Genomic DNA, 12585 nt, shown 5'->3' with positions numbered 1-12585 from the left:
TAGGATTTGAATCTTTTAATTTGGGAATGACCAGCTTCCTCCTGCCCTCCCTCCCCAAAACACCTCCTTCCTGTTGGAGCTTCATCAGAGCACTGAGCCCCACAGACAAGTATCTGGTGACTTCTCAGGCCAGAATCCATCTCTGTAGGCCTGGCTGGGAGGTAGTAGGCTGTGGGCTAGTGAAACCAAAGGAAATGTGCACTGTTGCCTTTGTCTGGCTGGGCCTGGGAGCCAGGTAGCTCAGGGTCACTGCTGGTCATCTGTGAATATGGAGGCAGGCAGGGAAGGGCATATCAGGATGGGGTAGCTGGAGCAAAGGGTAGAGGGGGCATCTTCTCTCCCCAGAGCACGGACACTCACCCTGGGTGGTCCTGGGTGCCATCTCAGTCCGGTAGATCTTGAAGGCATCATAGGCAAAGACGGAAACCAGGATGATGCCAAAAACCTGTGGGAGTAGAATCAGGGATGGCACAATAAAGGCCATTGGCCACCATCTATTAGGCAGAAGGAGATGGGTGGTATGGGGCAAGGTGTGAGCCAGAGGCCTGGGCACTGGCTTGGGCTTATGGGGAGGCACAGAGAGTGTGCAAACACCAGCCAGAGGTCCTTAGGGCCTGGGGAGCTCTGTGGGGCTGGACTCACAAAAGCAGCAATGGCAGCTCCATCCCGGGAGGTCACAGCCGCAAAGGAGACCACCAGGAAGATGATGATGGCACTGACACAGCGGAGGAAGTCCTGGGGGGTCGGGGGTGCAGGATCAAAGGGAAGTCAGAGGGCAAGGGAACATCACCCTGAGGTTTTCCAGGCTGGTCAGCAGCTTGACCCTCAGACACTATGAATCCCTGCATGGAGATACCCCTGGACACAATATAAAGCACTTGAGAGAAAGAGAGAGAGAGACAGAGACCCCACTGCTAACCAGGGAAGGGATACAGGTGAATGCAAAGAGACCAGGACAAGAAGCCAGGCCCTGGGTGGCACAGGGCTAGGGCATGCCAGCCAGGAGGGCCAGGGCAGGGCTGGACCTGGACCTGGACCTTTGGTGAGTGGAAGAGCAACTCTAAGTGATCTGCATCCTTGTTGTCAGTGACAACAGTGAAATCAGGGTCAGGGCTGGGCCCCTTACTGACCCAGGAAAAGGAGAGAGGCTGGGAGGGAAAAGGAAACTTAGGATTCAGAGAAGAAAGGGACCAGAATGTGGTAGGGGAGGCAGGGTCCCTCACCAGACAGGGCCAGTTCAGCCGATCGAAGCGCTGATAGTACTGGGTGGCGTAGAGGAAGAGGAAAGCGAGTGTGATGAAGAACTCGAGTAGTGCTGCAGCCATGTAGGCGGAGATGGAGGCCGTGAAGCAGATGAAGATGATGAAGGTCAGGGCCTGTGGGACCAAATATGTGAAGCTTGCCAGGAAGGGGACACAGGCATGGCCAGATTGTTGCCTTCCCCTCCTGAGGAACTCCCCCAGGTTGGCCCCACCACCCATCCTTGGAGGCCTCCTCATCTCTGGTACCGGGAGCCATACTCCAGGGCGTTTGCCCATTGAGGGAAGTCTCCAGCTTCCCACTTCCCCCTGCCCTGGATCCCAGCAACCCCAGCAGTGTGGCCCAGCTGCACTGCCCCAGGGAGCACCATTCTATGGAAACCACAAAAGAGGTGTCCTGCTGAAGCACAGGGTACAGGGTGAACTCCAGCCTCTGGAGTCATGCCCACAGCAGCCCTGCACCCCCAGAGGGACCCCCTATGCCATAATACTTTCCCCACTCCCAGATATCAGAAACTCCTCTAAACAAGGACCAAAACAAGGCCTTTGGTTCTACACCCAGAGACAAGGTTTAGAACGCAGATGGACTTTAAGGGTCCCTGGGCTCTGGCAATGTAGGATGACATATATGCAATGGACTTAAGTTTACACTAAGGTCTTGCTAAGTGACAAGGGAAGATCCTTTCCTGAGAATAGATGTTCATGGGGAGCAGACAACAGATACAGTGGGACTGCAGGAAGTCTGCCCTTTTATGTCCGGTCTAACTTCAGTTCTTCCTGCTGTACCTAAACCTGCTGTAACTGCCTTCAGATGGAGAGGCAGCAAGAAGGCAGGGTAGGAGGTGAGGGCAGGGCAGCTGGGGAGAGCAGGGGTGCCCAGAAAGCCTGGGAAAGGAGGCGGCTGAGGAGTGAGCCCAGTGGGGGCCCTGGGATGGGGAGAGGGAGGAGTGGGATAACACTGGGAGAGATAGAGGCGCCAGGTTGGGGAGGTGGCTGTTACCAGCTCAGTTTCCAGCAAGATGCCTTTGAGGGAGGAGAGGAAGGTCTTGTCCACAGCGAAGCCCTGGAGCACTGCAGCTGCCCCCTCTTCGGGGGGCCGGTCCCGGCGATCCCGAGCACTGAGCATCTCTGTGGGGCCCACCAGGCACAGCCCCCACTGCCACCAGCCCGGGAAGGGAACTGGGAAGACGGAAACCTGGAGAGATGGGGAAGCAAACAGGAGCAGGGAGGCACTTGGAGAAACCTGAAAGAGAAGTAGGCAGGCTGGCTGTGGGGCCGCAGGGAGGCTTGCCCAGATGGGTCTTCTCCCAGCTGCCCAGAGTGCCCCTGCTGGGGCCTGCAACAGCCCCCCAGGAAGCACATGGGGAGGGGTGGGGCGGGGCAGGGAGGAGTGGTCAGCCCTCCCCTTACTGGAGACCAACCCCGCCCAGAGAAGGGGAGAGGGAGGAGGCGGGGGAAAGGAGGAGGTCCACAAAGAAACCGGGAGGAGCCAGGTGGTGAGCCGAGAAATGGGCTAGACTAGGAGCCCCCCAAGGACCCGGGCCTGAAGAAGTTTGCATCCCCCTCCCCTAACTCCTCTCTTCCTGGCTGTCCTTTCTCCCTTTTCCTTTTAGGGATGGTGGGAGCTGGAGCCCGGCCCAGGCAGCACCCCCCAGGACCAGGCTGTAGCAGCCAAGACTGAGGACAAAGGCAGATTGTTGGGGGGACAAGGGGGCGCTGTGTGCCTGCTGCAGTGCCTCAATGGGCCTCTGTCTTTCCAGCATGCCAGGAGGGCAGCCTGACCCCCACCCCAGTGTTCAGGGGTAGGCCAGGGAGCCAGAGAAGGGGAGGGATGGGAGGCCACAGCAGAAACTCTGGAAGGCAGAAGAACAGGGCAGTAGGTAAGGGCTGAAGGTGGGGAAGAGAAGGAACCAGGCTGGGGAGCTTGGTGTTCAGGCACCAGGGACGCCAAGACAATTTAGGCCGTTTTAAATACAGATTATTTATTTGGATAAATGTCTCCACGCTCAATAGCAGCCTCTTCCTCAGAGCCTAGTAACTGAACCAAGGTATGTGCAAAGGAGATGCTCACTGAGTGTTGGATAGATGGATGGATGCATGGAGGCATGGATGGACAGATGAACAAACAAATGAAATGAGGGCCTCTCCACTGACAACAAGGAAAGTAGCAAGAAAGTGCTTGTGCTGTGCCAGGGCAGCTGGGGATGGGAGAAAAGGAAGAGATGGGGGTGGCGGCCTCCAGAAACGAGGAGGGCCTTTATGACCTTTCCCAAGAGGAAATGCAGGATGCTCTCTTTTAGCGGGCATAAACAGCTCCATTGCTTCACCCTGCATTTCCCATCCACTCCAAATGGTGAAACGTGCGGATCCCCCCAAAGTCCTCCACCCTGTCCCACAATCCTGCTGCTCCTGTAGTGTTTTGTAAGGGTTCAGCATTCGGGTTCCTGGCTCACCATGGCAGGTGGTCATGCACCCAGTTCCAGTGTTCCACCCGGGAACCAGCTATGGGCACATGACTAGGCCATCACTCGGGGCCGCACACACACACAAGCCAAGGAGACGCGGTAGAGCCTTTGTTCCAAGCAGTAGCCGTCACGGGTACCCTGCTCCCCAGGGCATGGCCGCCGGTAGAAGACAGTCTGGTTGTGGTAGAGCAACTCCGAGTTGCCCAGGGGGTCCATGTGGGAGCCAGTCTGTAGGCTGACACAGTGTGGACACAGGCAACGGGCGTGGTACAGGTCCTGAGGGAGCCGGTTCAAGTCCCTGTCCAACCTGTGGGGGTGGCACTCATCAGACTCTGGAGGGAGACTGGCTGGGCAGACAGGGGATGGGCCGGAAGCAGGGAGGGCCCAACATGGAAATGTAGTGAGGCAGGCCTGGCTGTTTGTCTCAGCTCTTGCACCCACTTGCTGAGTGACTTTAAGCAAGTCACCCCCTCCTCTCTGGGATTTGTTTCACCTCCTGTAAGTGAGGATCGGGGAAAGAAGACTGGTTTTCTGGGCCTGGGAGCCCTTGCAGAGGCAGGGGAAGGCTAGCAGCCTCCACCAAACAGGCTCTGCTTCCATCTGATAGTCATGCTGGGCTCAGGCATGAGGTTTCTTTTTGTAATTGTCATTACACTTTCAGCGTTCTTTTATAAAGTAAAAACTGCTCTTACGTCCAAGTATTAAAAAAACTGTAAAGTTCACTGTCTCCCTACCAGTCCCACTCCCCAGAGGGAGCCACTGTCAACTATTTTCTGCACATCCTTCCAGACACTTTTCATGCATATATTATAAACACACATAAGCGTGCATCGTAACACTTATTTACTCATTCTGAAAGGATTCTGTGGCCAAAACAAGACTTGAAAAGTAGATGCTCCAAAGGTCTGAGACTCCCAAAGGCTAGCAGGAAACAGTCGCTCGGTTGTAAGGCCATTCTCCTACAGACAAGCCCTCCTGAGCTGGGGCTCAGCTGGCACAGCATTTCCCAGAGTAGGTTCCCTCATAACTACCCTGCAAGAAAAGAGGCCTGTGGCCAAATGAGTTTGGGAAATACTGAATTTATGTCTTCTTTTCCACAGACTTCTTGCAACCTTTAACGCTCTGAGCACATTATGAATCTCTGAGGGGTGAGGGCTCAAGCAGCTTTTCCCACACTTAACTGTCATCATTAATTTCTGATTAATGTGGGACAAGTATCGCAAAGAACACTTTGGGGAAGATCAGCCACGTAGTCTTCAGGGGGTCATGGCCTCCAAACAAGGGGTCTAGACCCCAGCCAAGTCAGCCATCGGGCACCCAGCCTCCCCAAAGGGGCTCCCAGCTCTTTTGGATTTAGCCCAGGACCAAGCCAGACTTCTAAGACCACTTCAAAGCATGGTGACCTGCAGTCTCCTCCCTGGATCTGGTCTCAATCAAAGCTGACCTTCTCCCTTCCCCCTGAAGTTGTCCACCCATCCCAGAGTTACATTTATGGGGAATGGGAACACAGACACCCCAAGAAGACACAGGATAGAGATCCCTTAAGCCCTAATTTTTAATATATTGTTTTGTTGTCCTGATTTCAGTGCTTCCTAATATTTTTTTACATCGTGGCACAAATAGAAAATTTTAATATATGTGTAGCACACCGAATGAAAGAGTAAGACTGCCCATAATCAAAGGTTCAACTGACTGAGTAGCTCAGGCAGTTGCACATCTGGCTTTTGATTCCGGCTCAGGTCATGATCCCAGGGTTGTGGGATCAAGTCCTGAGTAGGGCTCTGCACTCAGTATGGAGGCTGCTTAAGACTCTTTCCCTCTCGCTCTCTCTGTCTGTCTCTCCCTCTGCTCCTCTCCCTTATGTGTGCGCTCTCAAAAAGAAAAGAAAAGAAAAGAAAAGAAAAGAAAAGAAAAGAAAAGAAAAAAGAAAAAGCTGAGCTTTGAAATCTTGGGTAATTGGCTATCACCCAATAAGAGTCAGAGCTACCCAGACTAGGCCTTGTGAAACACTCAAATCTTTATGGAGTCTCAGATAAAAAGGGGCAGGCAGGCTGGAATTGTGTGGAACTCCCCAGACCCTCGCATATACTCTGACAGGAACACATGCAAGAATTTGGGAGGGGGCTGCAGACTCACTCATATCTCCAGGGGGAGATAGACCTGCTGTTGAGGGGTCCATCTTCACTGGCCCTGCAGGATTCTAGGGAGTGGATGAGGCTAGCGCTCTCTGGCGGGGTCATGAGCACAGTGTTCTGTGTCAGCCATTCATGAGTGGGGTTCTGCCCTTTGCTGGGGCAGCAGCTGGACCAGTGGATGCAGTCCTTCTTGATCCGAATACTGAGGGTGTGGGTTCCCATGGCCATTACCAAGAACACGATCACCTATAGGAAAAGGCCAGTAAGAGACCTGCTCTCAACTAATCTGGGTACTCCCAGTTGAGATCCCGGTTTCCAGCTTCACCTGATCCCCAGCCCCAAACCCAGAGCCTGGCCTCTCTCCGCCCACAGCAACATCTCAGCACCTGCCAGGCCCCCTTGCACTCACCTGGTTCATGATGGATGCTGCTCGCTCAGCCAAGGTTCTGCACTGGCTGACAGGTGGGGCCTTGTGGAAGCAGGCTGACTGGAGCAGCTTGGGCGTCCTGGTTTTATTTTCAGCAAACCTGTTTTGTTTATTCAAATTTATTTCCACAACCTTTTGGAGGGAGTGACCTGACATTAAAAAACAAAACAAAATCAAAAAACCCTGAAAGTGTTTTCAAAAGTTGCTCAAATGCCATCTGCATGGAAGTTATAATTCACATCACACCTTGATAGCCTATTTGGGACACTTTGTTCTTTGCACCTTTCCTGGCATGGGGTCAAACTAATGGTATTCTGCTATTCGGGGCATTGGGAACTGGCATTATGGGAATTTCCCTGGCTGGCTTGGTACTCCAAATTAGGGAACATCATCTGGTTTGTCTTCAGGAAGCCTCATTTCCATGCTCCCACCCAGGGCCTTGTCTTCACCATTCCCTTTCTTCTCAGACAGCCTCCTGATCACTCACTTCAGTGAACCTTTCCCTCTCTCTCTGTTGACCCTCAACCCTTCTGTTCTCTGACCTTCAATGACCTTCCTCACCTTCAATGACCCCAACTTCTAGGACCCTCATCATCTAAGATTTCTTCTTTGTTGTCCATTACCCACTCCCTAACTTCCCCTCGCCCTCTCCAGTAGCTGCCCCACCCCACCCCCCATCCCACCCTTCCTTGAACTTCTCTGGGCCAGGGATACAGGTCTAACCCCACAGGACTGCCAGGAATACCCTGACCCCATCAGTTTGTTGACTGGATGCTCAGGGTCTGATGGAAGAAGATGTAGGTGGTTGCTTCCATTGCATAAACGAGAAGGTGAGGCCAGGAAGAGAAAGGCCTCGGTAATTAACAGCCTCACTAAGACCCAACATGAGGTCCCACCTCCAGAACAGATCTGCCCCTACCCCCACTCACAGGGCATTGGGGACAAAGGTTAGCTGCCCCTCTCAGGCAATGGGGCAAGCCCACCCAGCCTCAGCCCACCCCCAGCTCCCTGGGCCACTGGGGGAGCATGTGTGCTCAGAAATGCTTTAACTAGACCTGATTGCAAAGACATGGGTCATCCAGGGGTCACCCCTCCTGGGATACACTGCATTGAGAGCAGGCCACCTACTTCCCTCCGGGTCTTTTCCCTCCATCCTTGCCCATCGACCCCCCTCATCCCCCACACCCACAACCCCCCCAACCCCAACACACTCATACACAGACATGGTCTCTAGAATGATGTTTTCTGATTTGCATGTACTTTCCCTTAGAAAATACTCCTCTAGTAACCAGGGACTCAGAAAATAAACAAAGGGAACCAGGAAGAACTTAAACTGCAGAATGAGGAGGAATCCTTCAAATGTTGTAGGGCAGAGCAGCCCCAAAGCAGAGGAGTGATGAGGACAGGGGGCAGTCTGGAAAATTGGGAGAAGCTGTTCTGGTGGTTTGGGGGAAGCCTGGAATTAGGGGTGAGGTGGGAACTTTGGGGAAATAGGTGGTGGCTGGGAGAGCAGGAGCTCTTAGGAAAAGCACTGAGGCCGGGAACACATCACCCCACTCCCATTGACCCACTGTCTGCGCTATGCTCCCTGACGCCCTCTCATTTCTGCATGCCACTGGCCTCAGCTCCTGTGTGTCACGTGCCAGGATGGTGCCAAGCTTTGTACATGCACCAGCTCATTTTATCCTTACAATAAGACCATGAGGTGGAAACTATAATCCCCATATTACAGATGAGAAAGCTAAGACTCAAAGACATTTAGTAATCTACCTAAGCTTGCACAGTTAGGGAGCGGCAGAGCTGGCTTTCCACTCCAGCCCTGAGCAACTCCAAACCTAATCTCCTGGCATGGAGATGACACACTGTGCTGACACCCAGTAAGCTGCAAATGGATGAGAAGCCCCCGCAACAGTATGTGCTTTCCTACTTACCCAGGCTTGGGCCAGGACAAGTCTCACTTGAACCTGCCAGAAGCCATGGGATGTTCCTGCCCACTCAGGCACTCAGCCCTGCTGGCTGGGATCCACTGCTCTAGCTCCTTATTCCTCAGAATTTGGTCTGGCACATGGCCACCAGGGTGGCTTTTGGTGTTCCTGAGAAACCCCCAACCCCAGAAAAGGCTCTGAGGGTGCACTACCCTCCCACGAGAGCTGGATTCCTCTGGGTGTCCCCCAAACCAATCACAGCCACAGACCTGACATTGGCCCAGATCTTCCCATCTTGGCCCTGTCCAGGAAGGGGTGCTCAAAAGAGCTGGAAGTGATCCCAGCTACTTGTTTCACTTATTGATGCTGCAAAAGACCCCCATTGCCCTTCAGGAGAAGCCTTTGGGGTGTTCCCCTACCTCTGTACCAGGATGTCCTCTGAGGAAACCCCTAAAAGGCAGAGGGGGCCCCCTCCAAGCACACAGTCGCCCCTCAGGTTGGCCTTTCCCCCACTATGATGATCGGTTCTGACCTGAGAACCTGTGCTCTGAGTCACACACACCCCACCCCTCCGGTTTGCTCAGCCTCTGCCCTTATCTCAGTAGCAGCTCTGTGAGACTCCTTAGGGTGATCCCCTGCCATGAGAAACATTTTCCAGAGGGTTTTCCTCCTGGGGTAACTAGTTTTGGAATCCCTGAGTCACTTCAGCTTCCAGGGAATCCTTGGGGGTGTGGGGAGAAAGGGGTGGCAATGGGAAGAATGCTGGAGGCGGAAACAAAGGAAAGTTCACCGCACACCTGTCCTCACCTGCCTGGGCCCAACTGGCAGCCAGGAGGGGTTGGCTGAGTCCCTGGGAAGAGGGATCAGCACCCAGAAGGAAAGGGCAGGGGAGATGTAATGGAACATATCCCCACCTTTGGCCAAGAAAAGCTCTGGGGGCTTTCAGAAAGCTAGAATGGGACTGTCCTACCCTTTCGCAAAAAGACATCCCAGTCCTCACCTGCTGCCTTGAAGTCCTGACACTGCCTGTGGTCATATCTTGATTTTAGGCCCTCTCTGGACCATTCTGCTCATTTGTAGAAGGGTTTTTGTTTTTTGTTTTTGAGGGGGTAACCTGGTTGAACACAAAAGTGCCAACCAGCTCAGCTGCCCTGGACCCCAGCTCCTGAAATAATGCTGAAACCACAGGACTCAGCAGAGTCTGCTGAGGCTCATCTGCTCACATCTGATGTGAGGTAGGGGCATTGGTTGTTAAAATGCTGAAATGCTTCTGCCCCTGCTGGTAAATGCATGCTGTCCTCAGCCCAGGGGTGGGGGTGCATTCTATATCACAACCTGCCTGTGATCCAGCAACTGAATGCCTGGCCCAGATGGGGGTCTCCAGAATACTGCTCCCGTGTCCTGATTAGTAAGTGATAATGGTACTGGTTGCTACCTATTTATACTATCCCTTTAGGTACAAAAATGTTTAGGCTTAGGAGCCTGCCTTCAAAGAGAACCTCGTCTGGCCTGGGCAACACGTGGAGAATCAGGGTGAGCTGGACCCAGCAAGTCCCTCCCCCAGCCCAGCACTGGTGCCTGCCCATGGAGGGCCCTGGACTTACTCAGATTTGTTCTACAGTCGTGGCTGCCCTGTTCATTCATCCACTCACTAGCTATTTATTGAGCACCTACTATATGCCAGCCGCTATTCTAAATGCTAACAGGAATGCAGAGGAGGACAAGCCAGATAAGTTCTCTGCCTCATGAAGCTTACGTTTTAGGAGGAGATAGATGATAAACAAGGAAACAAGATAATTTCGGATAATTAATGCTATGAAGAAAATGAAACAGTGTTATGAGCTAGAGGGCTGAGGGGAATGGAAGAAGGGGGCTGCTTTAACTTTGAAAGCCAGGGAAAGCCATTCTGAGAATGCAGAATTTGACATGATGATGGAAAGCATGTGGGGGAAGAGTGGTCTAGGGAGAGGCAGCAGGACATGCAGAGTCCTAGAGGTGGGAAAGATCTTGGCATATTTGAGAAACAGAAAGGACAGTGTGGATAGAAAACGAAGGATAAGGGGGAGGGTGGGATGAGATAAGGTAAAGAGGTAGGCAGGGGCCAGATCACACAAGGTCTTCCAGGTTGTGGTAGAGCATTGGGACTTTATTCCAAGGTAAGGGGGAAGGTACTGACTGGATTCGAGTATGATCTACGTGAGGTAAGTTTCTCAAGGGCACACACGGTTTCCTTGACCTTCTGCTGCCCCCATAGGGCTGCCATCAAATAACAATAATAATAGTTGCTTTTACCCAACATTTACACAACATGGGCCAGGTACTGTTCTCAGGAATTTTTTATTTTTTTTTAATGTTTATTTATTTTTATTTTTGAGAAGGAGAAAGAGGCAGAGAGACGGGGGGAGGGAGACAGAGAATGCCAAGTAGACTCCATGCTGCCAACGCAGAGCCCGATGTGGGGCTGGACCCCATGAACTCTGAGATCATGACCTGAGCTGAAATCAAGAGTTGGATGCTTAACAAACTGAGCCGTCCAGGTGCCCTTTTTTTAGGAATTTCTTAACCTCACAACAAGCCTGATGCTATTGGTTCCATTATTATCCCCACTTTATAGACAGGGAACCAGAGGCTCCAAGAGCCTTCCTTGGCTCCATGCCAAGGTCACTAACTAGTGTTGAAACCAGGAGTAGAATCCAGGCAATCTGGGTGCTGTGGGGTCCAAAGAGAGGAGAACTGGAAGAATTCTTGAGCGCCTGAGTTTTGAGCAGCAAGAGGAATAAAAACAGGTCAAGGAAGTCATGGTGTGGGATGGAAGAGACTAGCAGTTGGCCCTGCTGGGAAGGGGAGAGAAGCTGGGGCCCAGAAAGCCAGATGAATGGGTTCCTTCCTTTCTGCCCCTTGAATATGACCAGGGTAAGCCCTGAAGCTGAGGGCCCAGCGGCCTGAGGCTGTTGCCCAACCAGGGTCTAACTGCCAGCCTGGGTTTTCTCCAACCTTACCTGGAGCCCAGAGCTCTCCCTGAAGAAGGTAGAATCGCCTTAAACCTCTGCAAAGGAGAAGGCAAAGATGAGATAAGGACAGGGAAAGGCTCTTCCTGTCCTCAACAAAGAAACACTTCCAATTTTCATGAAAGTAAAGTGGGGGGTGGGGGGGCAGCAAGATGAAGAAAATTCATGGAGGGAGATCTTTGCCCCAGGCATTTTACATATATTTGCTCTTCACCAAAGACACTGTTACAGATGAGGACCTGAGACTCAGAGATGTTATATAACTTGGCCAAAATCACATAGCTAATAAAACAGGATTCATTCTTGAGTCTCACAAGCTACATTCCATGCCTGAGCACTCCAAAAGCATATTCTTATTTTCCTGCAGGTTTGTACTCTGCTCCCCCTCATCTACATTTATTTCCCCAGGCACTGAACTACAGGCAGTGAGCCCCAATGCCCGCCTCCCAAACCACCATTCTGCCTGGTCCTAGCAATTCTCTTCTGCCTAGTCTTCTGACCTCCATCTATTTCTCCTTGTGCCTGTCTGAGCATTCATCTTTGGGAGTTGGATTTTCTGCCCACTTCCATCTTGGGCCCCCTTTTGCCTTGACAGTCCTCTGGGCAGAGCATACCAAGTCACTCCCCAGCAGCTGAATGTCTGTGTTCCAGGCATCCAGGACCCCCAGGGCTGGGGTCTGGAGGAGATTGGATGGGGCTGGAGCTGGGATGGGGAGCTCTCCCTTCAGAGGCATCTGGAAATTTATACGTTCCTCTACTGCCCTAAGGGCATCTAAGTCTGTTTGGAGTTCCCAGACCCACCCATAGGTCTGCACCCAACTCTGAGTCAAGACCAGAACAGAATCTCTTCCTAACCCACCCCATAGGTCCCACAGGGCTCTTCACAGGTGCCCAGGTGACAGGGAGGGGGAGCCAGGCCAGGTATCCCCCTCCCCTCCTAGGAAATGTCTGGATGTGTGGGCCTGTGGAATGTGAGGAGAGGAGGGAGCCTCAGGTTCACAAAGGGCCTTAAATTAGACTTCTGATGTTATCTACAAATGAAGTTATACCTAGAGTCATTGTCTGCTTTATGTATTTGAAGTGTTAATTTGTTAAATGTAAACACTGAAAATCTACTACAGCTTTTTAATCCTGTTTAGCATCTAATTTTTTTAAATACTAGGAATCTCAAAAATGGAAGAAGGAAGGCTCCCTTCCAGCCTAAGAGGCCTTGAGGTGTGTCTCAATTGGAAGAAGCAGTTGGTAGGGGTAGCTGGAGGGAACAGCACACACTAAGGAGTAGTAATAGGTCAGGAGAGGTGTGGGAACCCAAGAACCCTGTTCTTGCAGCTGATCCCAGCTCCTCTGAAAGAGGTCTGCCCTTTTG

The 12585-nt window shown here is 52.3% G+C and overlaps 2 protein-coding genes across 3 annotated transcripts; both read right to left on the bottom strand.

Annotated features, from left to right (window-relative positions):
• CMTM5 (CKLF like MARVEL transmembrane domain containing 5) lies at positions 1-2846 on the bottom strand. 2 transcript variants are annotated; one of them, XM_043555828.1, is made up of 5 exons: positions 2260-2846; positions 1224-1376; positions 643-735; positions 361-445; positions 1-260 (listed from the first exon to the last, which is right to left on the bottom strand). In XM_043555828.1, the coding sequence occupies exons 1-5, from the start codon at positions 2383-2385 to the stop codon at positions 247-249; spliced, it is 471 nt and encodes a 156-aa protein (XP_043411763.1). In that variant the 5' UTR covers positions 2386-2846; the 3' UTR covers positions 1-246. The 2 variants fall into 2 exon arrangements, with proteins under 2 accessions (XP_043411763.1, XP_043411764.1); XM_043555829.1 differs by lacking the exon at positions 643-735 and having other exon boundaries at positions 2260-2845.
• A 374-nt stretch (positions 2847-3220) lies between these two features.
• IL25 (interleukin 25) lies at positions 3221-6906 on the bottom strand. The gene is made up of 3 exons (XM_043555823.1): positions 6269-6906; positions 5861-6105; positions 3221-4031 (listed from the first exon to the last, which is right to left on the bottom strand). Exons 1-3 carry the CDS (start codon positions 6440-6442, stop codon positions 3776-3778), a joined length of 675 nt encoding a protein of 224 aa, XP_043411758.1. The 5' UTR covers positions 6443-6906; the 3' UTR covers positions 3221-3775.
• Between the last annotated feature and the right edge of the window lie 5679 nt (positions 6907-12585).

Source organism: Prionailurus bengalensis, chromosome B3 (genome assembly GCF_016509475.1).
Source record: "Prionailurus bengalensis isolate Pbe53 chromosome B3, Fcat_Pben_1.1_paternal_pri, whole genome shotgun sequence".
NCBI lineage: Eukaryota > Metazoa > Chordata > Mammalia > Carnivora > Felidae > Prionailurus > Prionailurus bengalensis.
Note: the sequence above shows the minus strand (reverse complement) of the source record. Positions and strands in the feature narration are given on the sequence as shown.